The sequence below is a fragment of the Neltuma alba genome, unplaced genomic scaffold (genome assembly GCF_004799145.2).
Source record: "Neltuma alba isolate B1F8T4 unplaced genomic scaffold, ASM479914v2 tig00012727_pilon, whole genome shotgun sequence".
Taxonomy (NCBI): Eukaryota; Viridiplantae; Streptophyta; class Magnoliopsida; order Fabales; family Fabaceae; genus Neltuma; species Neltuma alba.
In genome coordinates this window covers 86,190-104,867 of record NW_021637149.1, presented here as the reverse complement: position 1 = coordinate 104,867, position 18,678 = coordinate 86,190, and the positions used below count along the sequence as shown (strand labels likewise).

The window sequence follows — 18,678 nt, the reverse complement described above, 5'->3', positions numbered from 1 at the left end:
TTAAAACCCGTTTGGAATGATTTATAAATAATTTTAATTATGATTTATAGAATACAAGTAAGTATATGAAAATTTTTTTATCTCAACTTATATAAATTGTGCTTATTAGTGCTTTTAAACATGATTCCAAACAGGACCTTAAACATACATGTTACTTAGTGGGAAAATAAACTAAACAACTTGTTCTGAAAATTACGTTCACTTCTACAATTACAAACTACTCTGTTGAAATTGTCCATAAAAGTAGGACTTATGAAATCTCAATTTTTATTTAATTATAAATTAACTGATATATTTGGTTTTAAAGTTTTTTTCCACATATTCTTCTAGATTCAGCAACTTGTTTAATTCCCCTCCCCCGTTGTTCAGAAAAGGTTGGGATGAGACTTGAGAGGGTATAAACACTGGAAATATTTTTGCAGGAAAGTCAAAATTTTTGAAACTATCATCACCTAGTCAAAATGACAAGCATGTGGTACTTATTCTGTACGTTTATTTGACAGAACCAAAAGCCTCGATGCGGCTTTTTCAAGTTAATTTAGAAGCGTTTTATTTCGCATTTTTTTTCAGTCAAATTGCAAGACTTTCCAATTAGCGTTTTGCGAGATGTCTTTCAATGACTTTGTTAATTCTCCACTGTGGACGTTTTAGAAATACTTATTTTTATTTGAATGAAAATAATCATGATAAAAAACCGATATGTTCTATAGTTTGGAAACTTGAGTTATAGTTTTGAAAAATAATGCTAGTAAATCATTTCGGTTATCAAAACATAAATGATATAAACTTTGTTACATTTTGCTACATTTTTTCAACATGAAATATAAAATGCAGTTGGAAATGGAACCTATCACACTCATTCAACTGTTGAATGAAGTCAGTCTCCTTTCTTTCTCGTACAACATTTTATTGACTACATTAAATATAAAATTAATCAGGTGTTTGATTTTTAGCTAAGTCTCGAATCCATCAATCGCTGCAGCTCGAGAAGACTCAGTCCACTCCCATCTATATGTACTCCCCTAATATTCAAGATCCACTTGCCATGCAGAAAGTGACAGGCTTTTCGTAATAATGCATGTGATTAGGTCTGTCTCCTCTGACTCAGTCCACTCTTGAGACCAAAGCTTCGAAATATTATTTTTGACAATAAGATAGTTTTCCCATTGAAATAGCATAGGTGGAAATAAAGTTATAAATATACATGGGCTATTTGTGCTTCAAGGAAAGCCACGAGAATGCACAGGCACGGCATGAATACTTCTCTGGGTGTTCGCTTCTCTATTCTCTTGTTGTTGTCTGAAATTGTAGGATTATGCTTTTGTGGAAATTCAAGCGTGGGATGCTTAGAACAAGAGAGGCAAGCTCTTCTCAAGTTCAAAGCAACCCTCACTACTGATCCATCACATAGGCTTTCTTCTTGGAATTCCAGTGATTGCTGCCACTGGAATGCTGTGACCTGTGACAGAGTCACTGGCCATGTTCTCAAACTTGATCTCAGGAATCCATGTTATAGCTTACCAGTTGAAACTTGTGACTTTGGCCAGCAATCTGTGGGAGGTTTACACGTTGATGAATCTCTTGTGCAATTGGAACGCTTGAGTTACTTGGACTTGAGTGGAAACCAATTTCATGCTGCTCCAATTCCTCTCTTCTTTGCTTCGATGCATCAGCTGAGAAATTTATCTCTCTCTAATGCTAATTTTAGCAGCAAGATTCCGTATAATCTTAGCAACCTCACCAACCTGCTCCATCTTGATCTCAGCCTCAATGATTTCCAACTCAGTGACATGAACTGGGTCTCTGGGTTTCGGTCATTGCAAAGCCTTAACATGCATGACATCGACCTCGGGAAAACACATGATGTATTCGAGGTATTTTACAAGCTTCCTTCTATATCTTATTTGAATTTAGCTGAGTGTGGAATTCACTCCCTGATCCCTCCTCTTCATCACTCTCCTAATTTCACCTACCTTCCAAGGATTCAAGTGCTCGATCTTACTTACAATTCACTTGAAAGTCGCAGTCTTGATGTTTTCCAAAACCTGACTTCTGTTAGATTCCTTTACCTTAGTTTCAACAATCTCAGTTCATTGCCATTGTGGTTCAGTAAATTTGATAAGCTTGAGGAAATAAATGGTGCTTACAATGGACTTCGAGGTCCGCTTCCCCTTGCTCTCAAAAATTTGTCTTCCATAAGAGTCCTTGACCTTTCTTCCAACCATCTTACGGGTTCTGTCCCATCTTGGTTAGGTGAGCTAACCAACCTTCGCCAACTACTCCTTTCCTCAAACAATCTCACTTCTTTAGAATCCTCTCTATCTTTGATTCTAAAGAACATGTGCCGTTTAAAAACATTAGATTTCTCAACGAACAACTTCCACGGAAAAGCATTTGGGAGCTTTGAATCTGGATGTGTCACGTATGATCTTGAGCAGCTTGACTTGAGCTCGAACACATTTAACGACTCATTACCGAGCTGGTTAGGGGAACTTGAAAATCTAAAGGAGCTTCATATATCTGAAAGCACATTCTATGGTCCCATTCCCTCTTCTCTCGGGAAATTGTCACAGTTGGCAAGACTTGAACTTGTTAAGAATCATATGACTGGAACAATTCCTGAAAGTCTTACACAGCTTGTGAATCTAACTTACCTGCGTCTTGCCGGAAATCAATTGGAAGGGTTTATTCCAAGCAGTCTCTCACAGTTGGTGAACCTGACTTTACTTGACCTTTCAAACAATCGTCTCAGAGGCACCATTCCTCGAAGCTTGGGCCAACTTGTGAAGTTGCAATACCTTGGTCTTGCCAATAATGATTTACATGCTGACATTCCTGATAATTTTGGCCAACTTGTGAACCTAGTTGAATTAGATCTTTCTCTAAATAGTTTGAAAGGGTCAATGTCAGCTTTCGAGAGATGGTCATTTGAGCAGCTCACAATATTGAATCTCTTCGGAACTAGCATTAGTGGATCACTGCCTAAAAATATTGATGAGATAATGCCTAGGTTGGTGTATTTGCTTGTTGGGAATAACTCCATGAATGGTTCAATACCAAACTCATTGTGCAAAATTTCCACCTTGTTTCGACTTGATCTCTCGAGGAACAAATTTTCAGGTGAAATTCCAAATTGCTGGCAGGATAATCAAGGATGGGATGAAATAAACCTGTCATCCAACAAACTATCAGGTGGTATTCCAAGCACATTTAGTAATCTTTCCTCCCTGTTGTGGTTGCATTTGAACAATAACGGCCTTCATGGGGAGCTTCCAATGTCTTTAATGAATTTAAAGCAACTGGTGATTATGGATGTCGGTGAGAATCAATTTGTCGGAAGAATACCACCGTGGAATGGGGACACTTTTCCCATGTTACAAATTCTTAGACTACGACAAAACAAGTTGACCCGTAGTATTCCTTCACAGCTTTGTCAACTCCCATCACTTCAGATCTTGGACCTTGCAAGTAACAACTTAACGGGTTCAATACCTCACTGCATTGGTAATATCACTGGGATGATTAAATCCAACAGGTCAAATGAAGCCAAGGTAAAATTTGATTTCAATTTTTTCACAGCAGACTTCACTGATGAGTGGCCTGCCGAGGATGTTAAACAAGTTGTGAAGGGGACAGAACTTGATTACATCAAAATATTGAAGTTTGTGGTGAACATGGATCTTTCTGATAACAATCTTGTAGGAGTTATTCCTAAAAGTATAACTCAGCTCAGTAGACTGATCGGCTTAAATCTGTCGCACAACCATTTGAAAGGAAAGATTCCTGAAAGAATAGGAGATATTAAATTGCTTGAATCTTTTGATATCTCTTGTAATAATTTTTCTGGTAGAATTCCAGAGACCATGCCTGCTTTAACCTCATTGAGCTACTTAAACTTGTCATACAACAATCTTTTGGGACCAATTCCAACAGAAACCAGTTTTTTGACCTTGGGTGACCGACGAATTTATGCTGGCAACCCTTATCTTTGTGGATTTCTACTTCCAAATAAGTGTAGTGGAGGTGATTTGGATGATCATGCTCATAAAAGTGAAGGCTCTGGAGATGACGATAATGACAAGGATTCTCAAAAAGTGTGGTTTTATTTTGTGGTAGCTGCTGGGTTTGCGGTTGGCTTTTGGTCAGTCATTGGGACTCTCCTGTTAAAGAAGAGATGGAGATATGCTGTGTTTCGCCGAGTAGAGGACGTGGCAGACAAAATATATGTGTCCGTCGTATTGAAAGTAGCAAAGCTCAAGAGGATGATGAGAAATCATGTTGATATTTGACCCCCTTGAGTTTTGTGTCCCTTCTCTTTTTATTGTAACCAAGTGATGTATTATGTGTGTTTGCTAGCTTGTTGGAATAACTGTGCTATTTTGTTAATTTATGTAATCTTTGTTTTATAGTCCTCCTGTCCTAAACATAAAATCCACTTTGTAGTGTAAATTACACTATAATTTTTGTTGTGTAAATTACATTACAAAGTATGTCTTATATTTAGGACAGGAGGTGTATATATATAAATAGAATGTCCTTTTTATTTCAAATATTTTTATTTTGACCCTAAATATAAGACCCTAATTCACTTTGTCTCTTATATTTATTCTTTTTTTTTTCCAAAGTACTCCTTATAATAATAGTAATACTAGCCAATACACTTGATTATTAATGATACTTTAGGAAAATAATACATATTTATTATAAATAACTAACTTAACTAATTTTTGTTGGTGGCAGCACCAAAATTCTCCAAAATCCAGCAGATCTTCTACCTCCTCTATAATGCTAGCCAAAGCCTATTGACAGCAACACCTGTAGAGAAACGGTAAATCTGAGTCATGTCTTATAGACATTGTCCTTAAGAACTATTCGGCAACTACCGGCAAAGTAAGAAGCGGCACTCCCTAGGATTAAACGGATTCTTTTTATAAGAACAGGGTGAGCAGAACAGCGAAAAATAAAAGAACTTAGCAAGGCAGAATACTAGAGGAGGGAAGAAAGTTGCCCGAAAGCTCAAAGCTCAGTTGTGGTGAACTTCGGTTTCATGTCTCATTTATAGGTTGCGGATCACAAGAGAGCATTGGGCACTTAAACACAATTAAGTTTCGATTTCAATATCATTAACTCACTTAATGAGGATTTAGAATTATTAAAGATGTCAGTTACAAATATTGAAGAGGTATAATGGTGATTAAGGAGGTGTATTAATTAGATAGAGATTTTTCATAAAAAGTGCCCAGTACCGCGTTTGACTCATGCATAGGGGGTGAGGGAAAATTGCCGGATTTGTCTTTGGTGGCCTATTGTGCATACGAGTCCACTCCTCCTCTTGGCCCATTTAGCAGCCCAAGACCTCTTATTACTTGGACCCCCACAATCCCAAGCAGTGTGGAACTCTTCTTTTGACACACCCACACACATTATTTACAATAATTTTTTTAATCTATTCAAATTAGCTAACTAACTCTTGTAGTTAGTTATGTCTCGTTTTTTTGTTTTTCTGTTTGCTCTCTAAGAATGTCTCAGAATATGCCTGCAATTGAACAACTTCTGCTAGCTCCTTACTCGGCGTTCATGTCGTTTTGTGTGCGTGCAAGTTACTCATATTAAGTTTCAGAACTCTAAAACCTAAGCAACAAAGATGTAAAGTTAAAAAGTTGGGGTGAAAAAAAAACGAGAAAGAAACTATGACAAGAGTTGCCTTGTGATTCCATGCAAATGCAACCTTCTGTTCGCATAATTAAAATATAATAATTTTTTGGGTCATTAAACAACATTAAAAAAATTGGAAGCGTTGGGGCAATTAAAAAAAAATTACGATGGCTTTAGCTTTAATGGCTACACTGTTTTGTAAGTCAGGCTATCTTCCCTGAACTTGTAAAGCATAAAACAATGTTTGAAATTCATAACCCAAAAATTCAAAAAAAAATCTATAATTTGTCGAGAGATAATGTCTTGTCTCAGGCGACTCGTGGCTATCACGTGTTGAGGCACATGATATTGAAAATAGACCAAAGGGTGTCCTCTGTCTGTAACAGCTTTCTCTTAATGATAATACTGAAAATAAAGTAAAAGAGTAGACTCATCCTCACTTAAGGTTTGAGGGAACTGGGAAAAGCGTCGAGAGCTAGAGATGGAGGGTCGAGCCGCTGATGATGCTGAGACAAAGAGCCACAGAGCAGAGTCACGATCCCGAAGGCGAGTTTGAGAATGAGAGTACGAGAGTCAAGAGTGAGCCTAACCCCATTTTTGGTTAGGTTGTTTTGGAGGGGACGACAAGGAAGTGGAGGGAAAAAGGGGAGAGTGTGTTTGATTGCAACTTGGATGTTCTCGTCAGCTTGTGGAGGAGAAAGGAAGACTTGGAGACATAGCTCCTGCAACCTTTGCTGTGGATATGGGAGGAAGAAGTGACGGACTCCAGTGTTGTGGCGGCGAGGCGACCAGTGGAGATGGGAGGAAAGACGATGCAGAAATAAAGATGGAAAGGGAGGGACCTATTCACGTGCTGCTGGACTTAGGCAAATTTTTTTAAAAAAAAATCCAAGCCCTTTCTTGTCTGTTTCAAAAGAAACAGACGAGAACTCTCATCTGGCCTGTTCTCGTCTGGTATACCTGACAGACGAAAAACTTTGTGTCTATTTTTAATGAAACAGACGAGAAGCTCAATGTTCTTGTCTGTTTTACAGACGAGAACATCCATGTTTTTCTTGTAACAAACAAGAATACTCATTTTTTCTCCTCCGTTTTTATAAACAGATATGAATTGGGGAAGTAAAAAGTGTATTTTCTTATAGTGAGAATTAAACTCTGCTTTCTCCTTAAATGATGATGTAAAGATGGAGGGTCGTAGGGTGGAGGTAGAGTGCATGGATTGTAATTTAAAGAAGCCTTCACCATCGAATCCATCATGAACTTCTTTTCCAGCCCTTCTGCCTTACAAACCATGGCTTCTGCACAAAGCTCAACAACTTTCTCGCTCACAGTGGGCTTGTAACTCAGCAACTTAGCATACGAACTTAAAAGATGAAACATGTAATCATACACATACTCCATCTTCAACTCTTCTTGTACGAAATCACTCGCTGCTTTTCCTATCTCTTGTGCCTGCAGTTTGGACGAACAATATTAACTCAGTGATCTTAGTTTTATATATACAACAACAATACAAGTCTTATCCGAGCTTGGGACCAGCTATAAATATAGGCCGAGTTTAGTGTAAAGTTTACCTTCTTGTTGTGGGTGTTTCCCCAATCAACCGCGAGCTTAATCGATCTGCATTTGCCAACTCCCTTGATGGGCCAATAGTGGTGGAGTGGAAGCAAGCCTCTTGTGAAGAAGTCGTAGTAATGGGGCGTTACTAATAAAGTGACAAAAAAATATATATATATATATATTTAACTCACGGACCAGGCAGATCCTTCAATGTAGATCTTATATCTGCATGCACGCATCACGAGTTTGCTTGTTTTACAAACATGTATGAAGTGAATAATAATGCAAACTTGTTTAATATATTACTACCTCTGAGTGCATTGGCTGGCCAGGTTTGATTTCTTGAACCCTTGTCGAGATTCTGATATCCAATCCTGATATGATATATTTTGAATATGAACGTGAGGCTTTGTGACGAATGAGAATAATAAAGGCGAAAGACACAGATGAGAGAGAGAGAGAGAGACATGGGTAATTAGTTACCTGGGAGTATAAACGAGCATTCCAATCATGGGTTTGAGAGAGATTGCATTTAAGGAGGTCTTGTCTGGTTTCAGCAACGGCGGGATTGCCTTTCCAGTAAGCATGAGGTGTGAGATATTTATTATTAATATATAACTATTTAGATATTATTAGGATAATTAATAAATATTTCTGAGTGTGGCCCGTAGTCATTTTGGGCCCAGTCCAAGATGGGTAATTGACTCAATTAATTAAAGTTAGTTTCTGATGGTGAAAATAACATATGGTACATTGAGTCAGGAGCGAAACCCTAATCTCTGCTCACTCTCTGAGGGTTCCCCACTGGTGACGGCTACATCCCAGTTGCCATCGCTGTGCCCAATCGCCAGCTGGAAGATTCCCTGCATTCTTTCTTCTCTAATTGTGTTCTTTAATCCACAGCTTATCATTATTCAGATCGAGTTCTATATCAAATCAACTGAGCTAATGGAGAGAGGTATTTATAAGTCTTTCGCTGTAACTCCTTTGAGTATCACATACATATATGTATATAATCTGGATTGTTTGAATAATATATGTATATATGTAGTTTTGTTAACATGAGGCTCTTTCTCAGTCCATTTTGTTCTCTTGTTTCCTTCTTTCAATTCTCCCAACAGTCTCTTCCATGGCTTTATGTTCACCTTTGGCCTTCATCATATTATTTTTATCATTATATTATCAATTATGCTCGGTTAAATTGATTCATACTACTAGCAGTTTCTACCTTCTAGCTAGCTAATTAAAATGTATAAAAAAATTTACAAATTATGGCCCTGTAGATCGGTGAATTAAATTAATAAGAAGTTAAAAAATCCCGTTAAAAAACGCAAAGATAATTTGAAACGATCTTGTTCAGAACAATTTTGTTTCAGAGGTTCTACCAATTTTGTATCTTGTTCAACCTACTACTGTATCAAGATGAAATGAATCGTATTATTCTTAGCATATGAGTAAAACCACTTTTAATTTTTATAAAATCGAAAATAAGAATCCCTCTTGAAAATAAAGCAATGGTATGTGCCATCATCATTTTATAATAAAACTATTGGATCATTCAAATAATTTATTCTTTGTTGGAACAAAGATTTTCATATCTTTTGAACATAAGAAAAACTCTATATAACTTCAGTAAAAGTCAATTAAATATGTATGTTCTGTTATTCTGTTTCAAATGATATTTTGATCAGAAAAATAATTTTTTAATATACATTATGAAGAAAATTTATAAAATCAGGAGATTGATCGGTACAGTTGACTGCCAAATTTGGGCAGCGGAACGAATTAACTCTAGTAGGTAAGAATTTGAAGAACAAATAAATAAATGAAAAGGTTTGGTGACTAAACATCCCCAAAAGGACCAATCAAGGAAAACAATATCCAACGTGGCATCATCGGCGCAGTAACGGAAAAGCAGAGGTAGAGCCGGGAATCAGGGCCGGCCCGGCCCTCCAGGGCCGGCCCTTCAGGGCTGGCGGGCTTAAAAGGGCCGGCCCTCCAGGGCTGGAATTTTAAAAATACCTCAATTTGCTAGGCCCGGCCCTTAAGCTACAGGGCCAGGGCCGGCCCGCGGGCTTTTGGCCCGTTTAAGAAAAAATACTATTTTTATATTTATCATATTTTTTATAAAATAAATCAATGAAATTATTAATAAAAGACATAAATATGAATAAAATTAAGTCACATATAAAATATCATCATATATAAATATTCATCAACATCTAAGAACATCTAAAACATTCATTAACAAGATAACAACATCTAAAAGTTTTATCTATAATGCAATTGTGCAATAAATAAACACTATTATTAATCTTTTGAAACTTCATTATCACTATAATTAATTACTTTTCTTCATAAGTATACTTTTCTTGCGTAACAAAAATATCAAATTTTTCTTCTTTATAAGAATTTTATTTTTAAATTTTGCAATCTAACTATTTTTTTACTTTAATGTGAGAAACATTGCTGTTAAAACTCATGAATTTCTAATTCAAATTATAGAATCACAAGTTATATAAGTATAAAAATATTCTATTATCAAATATATATATAGTTTAAAAATATCAACGCATATAATATAAATCAAATCATTATTAAAGTACAAATTAACCCATTTTTTAAAAATTTAATTGGATAAATTATTATCTAAAACTAAATTTACTTTTAAAATGATAATAATAACTAAATATTTGAAATATTATTAACAATATAAAAAATTAATAACATTAATATTATATAAAAAATTTTAAAAATAAAAAAAAATATAAAAGGGCTTAAAAGGGCCGGCCCGTGGCCCTCCAGGGCCGGCCCTTTTAAGCCCTCGGCCCTCCAGGGCCAGCCCTCCAGGGCTTATGTTTCATTTTAAGAGAAAAATATCAAGCCCGGCCCTCATAATTTCAGGGCCTAAAAGGGCCGGCCCGACGGGCTCGGCCCGTTTTTCCGGCTCTAAGCAGAGGTGGGTCTGTGGCATTGGGTCCACTATAGTCAACGGTCCTAATCACAGGCCAGTCCGCACAGTCGAGCATCAGCTCCAAATCAGGAACCTTCCCTGGGTACCTTCGTAACAACCGCAGGATCCCCCACAGGGTAAAAACGTCTCTCGTCTGAAAAGCCTTCGTGTACGTCTCCACATACTCCTCCCCCCCCCCCCCCCCAAGAAAAAAACTATCACTTGTTTGAAATTCGCCGTCCTCTTCGCCCTCTCCAGCATCTCCTCCGTGATCCCTGTGTGGGCCCACGGCCTCAGGTCTTCGTGTATCCAACGGAAGTACTCGGGACATGTGCCTCCTTCTTGACGGTCGTGATCATCTGATGAGGTGGGGTAGTTTCCTTGGCATTTTCCAGTGCGGCTGTATTCACTGCAATTCAGTGGGATTTCAACTTGCCTCCTGAAGCAATGTCCTTCCCTAAGCAGATACGAGGCCCGGCCTGCAATACCATAGATAAGATCCAAGAATCAAGACACCATACTTCAGAAAATATTCTAAACTGAGAGAACAATGATACTAACATTGAATGCTATGAATGTGGATTGGAGATTCAGGCTGAAAACCTCCATCTTTAAGCCACCTTTATGCTTGAAATTCTCCAGCATTATCCCCCCGGATGTAAGACATCCTGCCCATAGCACAGGTAATAAGAGTCTAAGAATAAACATTATAGGTGGTTTAATTTCGAGTTAGTTTTAAAACTCACCACTGGGACAGCAGGGTGAAGTCTCAAGGTCTCGGTCAATGCTACGTGGAGATAATGCATTTTCTCAAGGGTCGAATCAGTTATCTTGTCCACAAAGTCATCAATGTCAAGACAATTTGGTTGGCAACAAGTGACATCCTTGATTTCTTATACAATCCTCTCCTGTACTAAAGGATGCTTGCAGAGCATGTAGAGAAACATGATACAGTGTTTGCACTCGTGTCTTTGCCAGCAATTATAAAGTTCAGAATTATGTCTCTCAGATATATATTGGTCATTCATATTCTTTGTCTCCTTCTTACTCTCTACCAGGTACCTTGAAATATGTCCTCCTAATGATCACTCTGGAAACCACAGGTGTTGACGTTGATCGATAATGATCTTTAAATTACTAGACGGAGGGTTTAAATACTTGTATTTCTTTTTTTTTTTTTTTTTAGTGAAAAACTGAAATTTTGGATCGGATGCAATAGATGTTATTGAACTCACCGAATCCTGCTGAATTGCCAGTAATTCCCTACTAGTCCTAATGAGTCCGTGCACGATATCATCCATCAACTTGATGTTCTTCTTGAGGGCAGCTTCAGAACTTATGTTAAAAAGCTTCTTGAGCGGCCAGGATGGATCGACACGGCGCCAATACACTATTGCATTTGAATAGTCAAAGGCTTTCATGAATGCTCTTCCCTCATTGCTTGATCCCTCCAGGCAATTCAATTCCACTCCAAATCCAATTTTAAAAATAGAGTCCAAGGTGCATCTCATCAGCATATCCTAGAGAGCGAACCAGAAGTACATCTTCAAAGCAAGTTCTTAGTTTCCTCGTAATTCACTTACTTACCTTGATTAGGTTGTTAAACATAATAAAGCACACTTTCAAATTACATTTAACCATTACATGTTTTGTCATGCTAGGTGTCCACATTTATAGTAACCGGTCTACATATTAGTAACTTTTGTATAAAAATTAAAGGAACTCTCAAGAGTGACCTGCATATCGAACTGATAGGCACGGGAAAATTCCGAGATAACTACATCCAATTTGGCGGCGTTCTGTCTGAAGACAGACCAACTAAAGTCTCTAAGCACTCTCGTGGAAAATTCATAACTGGCAAGCTTCCTCTGCTGCCTCCACTTGTCACCATCCACCGCGAAAATCCCCTGTCCAGAAAGATCGCCGATAATTTGTAGGTTATACCGGCCCTTAGTGCAATTACCGAAAAGGGTTTCCGGCACTTGCTCGATGTTTCGCGTATCTGTAGTGTACAGCCCGCTGTGATCGGGAGCAACAAGACTAGTTGGGTCCTTTCAGAGAAATAGTCATGGAGTCTGGTGAAATAGAGGAGCTGGACAACGACGGTGCCTTGAGAGAGGAGTCTGGTAGAGGAGCTGGACAACGACGGTGCCTTTGACGGGAGAGTAAGCTAGGTCCTAAAGGGATTTTCCGACGAAGCAGGACAGCATGAGGAGAGAGGAAGCGAGGAGGAGGAAAAGAAAGGAAAACGAAGTGAGAATGAAGAGTGTGCAGGATATGGCCATGTAACCTGATGAATGCCGAGTATGCGGGACGAGAATTCGAGTGACAATGAAACCCAATAAAGCCCAATAAAGCATGAAGCCCATTTAGAAACTGCTAGGTCCTAAACTCTTCATGTCAAGCATTTATTCTAAATATAATTGGTACGCAATGAAAGTTTTTAGAAGGTAACGAGAAGCAAAGCATCATATCAGATAATGCTTTTAGATGCAGCAACATATGAACAATGTTCATACTGCCTCCCTAACCTCCCAAATGAATCATTGTTGAGATTTTAGAACCAAGTTTTTATTGATACGATTCTTGTAGTTCAAAAGATATCAAATAGTTGTATTGAAGATTTTTTTTAAATATGGAGTTGTGAGTTTGAATCCTCCGTAAAGAATATTAAGTACGTGAGTTATGAAAGGAAAAAAAAAAGTGTCCAATGCACTGATTAAATATCCTACATCGACGAGAAAATCATTTAAGGGAAGGCTTTGTGTGAAAAGTCTTTGAGATTGTTGAATCACTTGGACACGGCAAATAATACCACAAATTTGGTTTTCTTCTCTGATTGGTTTGTTGAAATGTCAGAAAAAAGAAGCGTTCGTATCTCTTGCCTTCTTAAATTACCTACATTGATATTGCCTCTTTTACCCGTTCGTTTGACAAATTCAAAGATAAACCTGAAACTTTTTTTCTTCATGAAATTTTACATTTTGCAATAGTTGAATAACTAATGATGTCCACATTTGTTTCTAAGATTTAGAACTTGTTTGGAATAATTTATAAACAATTTTTTAATCGTGATCTATGAAATATAAAGCTAGTATATGCACACACAAAAAAATTCTCGATTTATACAAATCGTGCTTATTGTTGCTTTTAAACATGATTCCAAATAGACCTTAAACATACATGTTACTATTGTGAAGTTTGTGGGAAAATAAACTAAACAACATCTTCTGAAAATTATGCTCATTCCTACAATTACAAGCTATTCTGTCGTAACTGTCCAAAAAAGTTGGACTTACGAAATTTTAATTTTTAATTAATTATAAATTAACTGATATATGTGGTTTTTAAGTTTTTTCCATATATTCTTCTACGGTTCAGCAACTTGTTTAATTCCCTTCCCCCTTTGTTCAGAAAAGGTTGGGATGAGAGTTGAGAGAGTATAAACGCTATAAATATTTTTGCAGGAATGTCAAAAATTTTGAAACTATCATCACCTAGTCAAAATGACAAGCATGTGGTACTTATTCTGACGTTTTATTTGACAGAACCAAAAGTCTCAATACAGCTTTTTCAAGTTAATTTAGAAGCGTTTTATTTCGCATTTTTTCAATCAAATTGCAAGACTTTCCACTTAGCGTTTTGCGAAGTGTCTTTCAATGACTCCGCCAATTCTCCACTGTAGACGTTTTAGAAATTCTTATTTTTATTTTGATGAAAATAATCACTGTGAAAAAACCGATATGTTCTATAGTTTGGAAACTTAAGTTATAGTTTTGAAAAATAATGCTAGTAAATCATTTCGGTTATCAAAACATAAATGATATAAACTTTGTTACATTTTGCTACATTTTTTCAACATGAAATATAAAATGCAGTTGGAAATGGAACCTATCACACTCATTCAACTGTTGAATGAAGTCAGTCTCCTTTCTTTCTCGTACAACATTTATTGACTACATTAAATATAAAATTAATCAGGTGTTTGATTTTTAGCTAAGTCTCGAATCCATCAATCGCTGCAGCTCGAGAAGACTCAGTCCACTCCCATCTATATGTACTCCCCTAATATTCAAGATCCACTTGCCATGCAGAAAGTGACAGGCTTTTCGTAATAATGCATGTGATTAGGTCTGTCTCCTCTGACTCAGTCCACTCTTGAGACCAAAGCTTCGAAATATTATTTTTGACAATAAGATAGTTTTCCCATTGAAATAGCATAGGTGGAAATAAAGTTATAAATATACATGGGCTATTTGTGCTTCAAGGAAAAGCCACGAGAATGCACAGGCACGGCATGAATACTTCTCTGGGTGTTCGCTTCTCTATTCTCTTGTTGTTGTCTGAAATTGTAGGATTATGCTTTTGTGGAAATTCAAGCGTGGGATGCTTAGAACAAGAGAGGCAAGCTCTTCTCAAGTTCAAAGCAACCCTCACTACTGATCCATCACATAGGCTTTCTTCTTGGAATTCCAGTGATTGCTGCCACTGGAATGCTGTGACCTGTGACAGAGTCACTGGCCATGTTCTCAAACTTGATCTCAGGAATCCATGTTATAGCTTACCAGTTGAAACTTGTGACTTTGGCCAGCAATCTGTGGGAGGTTTACACGTTGATGAATCTCTTGTGCAATTGGAACGCTTGAGTTACTTGGACTTGAGTGGAAACCAATTTCATGCTGCTCCAATTCCTCTCTTCTTTGCTTCGATGCATCAGCTGAGAAATTTATCTCTCTCTAATGCTAATTTTAGCGGCAAGATTCCGTATAATCTTAGCAACCTCACCAACCTACTCCATCTTGATCTCAGCCTCAATGATTTCCAACTCAGTGACATGAACTGGGTCTCTGGGTTTCGGTCATTGCAAAGCCTTAACATGCATGACATCGACCTCGGGAAAACACATGATGTATTCGAGGTATTTTACAAGCTTCCTTCTATATCTTATTTGAATTTAGCTGAGTGTGGAATTCACTCCCTGATCCCTCCTCCTCATCATTCTCCTAATTTCACTCACCTTCCAAGGATTCAAGTGCTCGATCTTACTTACAATTCACTTGAAAGTCGCAGTCTTGATGTTTTCCAAAACCTGACTTCTGTTAGATTTCTTTACCTTAGTTTCAACAATCTCAGTTCATTGCCATTGTGGTTCAGTAAATTTGATAAGCTTGAGGAAATAAATGGTGCTTACAATGGACTTCGAGGTCCGCTTCCTCTTGCTCTCAAAAATTTGTCTTCCATAAGAGTCCTTGACCTTTCTTCCAACCATCTTACGGGTTCTGTTCCATCTTGGTTAGGTGAGCTAACAAACCTTCGCCAACTACTCCTTTCCTCAAACAATTTCACTTCTTTAGAATCCTCTCTATCTTTGATTCTAAAGAACATGTGCCATTTAAAAACATTAGATTTCTCAACGAACAACTTCCACGGAAAGGCATTTGGGAGCTTTGAATCTGGATGTGTCACGTATGATCTTGAGCAGCTTGACTTGAGCTCGAACACATTTAACGACTCATTACCGAGCTGGTTAGGGGAACTGGAAAATCTAAAGGAGCTTCATATATCTGAAAGCACATTCTATGGTCCCATTCCCTCTTCTCTCGGGAAATTGTCACAGTTGGCAAGACTCGAACTTGTTAACAATCATATGAATGGAACAATTCCTGAAAGTCTTACACAGCTTGTGAATCTAACTTTCTTGCGTCTTGCCGGAAATCGATTGGAGGGGTTTATTCCAAGCAGTCTCTCACAGTTGGTGAACCTGACTTTACTTGACCTTTCAAACAACCGTCTCAGAGGCACCATTCCTCGAAGCTTGGGCCAACTTGTGAAGTTGCAATACCTTGGTCTTGCCAATAATGATTTACGTGGTGACATTCCCGATAATTTTGGCCAACTTATGAACCTAGTTGAATTAGATCTTTCTCTAAATAGTTTGAAAGGGTCAATATCAGCTTTCGAGAGATGGTCATTTGAGAAGCTCACAATATTGAATCTCTTTGGAAACAGCATTAGTGGATCATTGCCTAAAAATATTGATGAGATAATGCCTGGGTTGGTGTATTTGCTTGTTGGGAATAACTCCATGAATGGTTCAATACCAAAGTCATTGTGCAAAATTTCCACCTTGTTTCGACTTGATCTCTCAAGGAACAAATTTTCAGGTGAAATTCCAGATTGCTGGCGAGATAACCAAGGGTGGGATGAAATAAACCTGTCATCCAACAAACTATCAGGTGGTATTCCAAGCACATTTAGTAATCTTTCCTCCCTGTTGTGGTTGCATTTGAACAATAACGGCCTTCATGGGGAGCTTCCAATGTCTTTAATGAATTTAAAGCAACTGGTGATTATGGATGTCGGTGAGAATCAATTTGTCAGAAGAATACCACCGTGGAATGGGGACACTTTTCCCATGTTACAAATTCTTAGACTACGACAAAACAAGTTGACCGGTAGAATTCCTTCACAGCTTTGTCAACTCCCATCACTTCAGATCTTGGACCTTGCAAGTAACAACTTAACGGGTTCAATACCTCACTGCATTGGTAATATCACTGGGATGATTAAATCCAACAGGTCAAATGAAGCCAAGGTAAAATTTGATTTCAATTTTTTCACAACAAACTTCACTGATGAGTGGCCTGCCGAGGATGTTAAACAAGTTGTGAAGGGGACAGAACTTGATTACATCAAAATATTGAAGTTTGTGGTGAACATGGATCTTTCTGATAACAATCTGGTAGGAGTTATTCCTAAAAGTATAACTCAGCTCACTAGACTGCACGGCTTAAATCTGTCGCACAACCATTTCAGAGGAAAGATTCCCGAAAGAATAGGAGATATTAAATCACTTGAATCTTTTGATATCTCTTGTAATAATTTTTCTGGCAGAATTCCAGAGACCATGCCTACTTTAACCTCACTGAGCCACTTAAACTTGTCATACAACAATCTTTCAGGACCAATTCCAACAGAAAACCAGTTTTTGACTTTGGGCGACCAACGGATTTATGCTGGCAACCCTTATCTTTGTGGATTTCCACTTCCAAATAAGTGTAATGGAGGTGGTTTGGATGATGATGCTCATAAAAGTGAAGGCTCTGGAGATGACGACGACGACAAGGATTCTGAGAAAGTGTGGTTTTATTTTGTGATAGCTGCTGGGTTTGCGGTTGGCTTCTGGTCAGTCATTGGGACTCTCCTCTTAAAGAAGAGATGGAGATATGCTGTGTTTCGCCGAGTAGATGATGTGGCAGACGACATATATGTGTCCGTCGTATTGAAAGTAGCAAAGCTCAAGAGGATGATGAGAAATCATGTTGATGTTTGACCCCCTCCTAGTTTTGTGTCCCCTCTCTTTTTATTGTAACCAAGTGATGTATTATGCATGTTTGCTAGCTTGTTGGAATATCTGTGCTTTTTTGTTGATTTATGTAATCTTTATTTTATACTCCTGTCCTAAATATAAAATTCATTTTGTTGTGTAAATTATACTACAATTTTTGTAGTGTAAATTATACTACAAATGGGTCTTATATTTAAGACCAAAGGTGTATATATATAAATAGAATGTCCTTTTTATTTCAAGTACTTTTATTTTAGTCCTAAATATAAGACTCTAATTTACTTTATCTCTTATATTTATTTAATTTTTTTAAAGTAGTAATTATAATAATAGTAATACTGGCCAATATACTTGATTAGTAAAGATATTTTAAGAAAGACAACATTTATTTATTACAAATAACTAATTTAATCAATTTTCTTACTCTATTTAAATTAGTTAACTTTTATATTAAGAATCAATAGTGTATAGTTATCTCTCGTTTTTTGTGTTTTTCTGTTTGCTCTCTATGAATGTTTCAGACCATGCGCTGCAATTGAACAGCCTCTGCTAGCTTCTTTCTCGGCGTTCATGTCGTTTTGTGTGCGTGTACTCATAATTAAGCGACAAAGATGCAAAGTTGAAAAAACGAGAAAGAAACTACAAGAGTTGCCATGTGATTGCATGCAAATGCAACCTTCTGTTCGCATAATTAAAAATATAATAATTTTTTTGGTCATTAAACAACATTACAAAAAAAATGGAAGCGTTGGGGCAATAAAAAATAATTTACGATGGCTTTAGCTTCAATGGCTAAAGTCAGGCTACTTTAACCCAAAAATTCCAAAAAGAAAAAAAAAATCTATAATTTGTAGATTATCACGTCCTGAAGCACATGATACTGAAAATAAAGCAAGGGTGTCCTCTGACCGCAACAGCTTTCTCTTAACCATAATACTGAAAATAAAGTACAAGAGTAGACTCATCCTCACTATATTTTCTTTCGAGAGAGTTGGGAACCAAACTTTAGCCTCTTATTTTAAAAAAGGTTCTTACTATTTATACATACCAATCTCAATTGGTAGATGACCCTTTTTTGTTAGTAAGTGTATTATAATTAATCATAAATCGCCCCTTACCTTCATATTCTGAGACCTAATGTGTAAGAAGCCAAAATGACCAG

At 37.2% G+C, this 18,678-nt stretch overlaps 2 protein-coding genes and 1 pseudogene across 2 annotated transcripts; 2 read left to right on the top strand and 1 right to left on the bottom strand.

Annotated features, from left to right (window-relative positions):
• The first annotated feature begins 1,238 nt into the window (after window positions 1-1,238).
• On the top strand, window positions 1,239-4,289 carry LOC114730284 (receptor-like protein EIX1). The gene has a single exon (XM_028917332.1). It carries the CDS (start codon window positions 1,239-1,241, stop codon window positions 4,287-4,289), a length of 3,051 nt encoding a protein of 1,016 aa, XP_028773165.1.
• Window positions 4,290-6,729: 2,440 nt separating this feature from the next.
• On the bottom strand, window positions 6,730-12,537 carry LOC114730283 (uncharacterized; annotated as a pseudogene).
• Window positions 12,538-14,450: 1,913 nt separating this feature from the next.
• LOC114730282 (receptor-like protein EIX2) lies at window positions 14,451-17,510 on the top strand. Its single transcript, XM_028917331.1, has one exon. The coding sequence runs from the start codon at window positions 14,451-14,453 to the stop codon at window positions 17,499-17,501; it is 3,051 nt and encodes a 1,016-aa protein (XP_028773164.1). The 3' UTR covers window positions 17,502-17,510.
• The last annotated feature ends 1,168 nt before the right edge of the window (window positions 17,511-18,678 follow it).

What these genes read in the sequence shown, in the direction of transcription:
- LOC114730282 (XM_028917331.1), top strand. Translation starts at nt 14,451, where the DNA reads ATGCACAGGCACGGCATGAATACTTCTCTGGGTGTTCGCTTCTCTATT.
- LOC114730284 (XM_028917332.1), top strand. Translation starts at nt 1,239, where the DNA reads ATGCACAGGCACGGCATGAATACTTCTCTGGGTGTTCGCTTCTCTATT.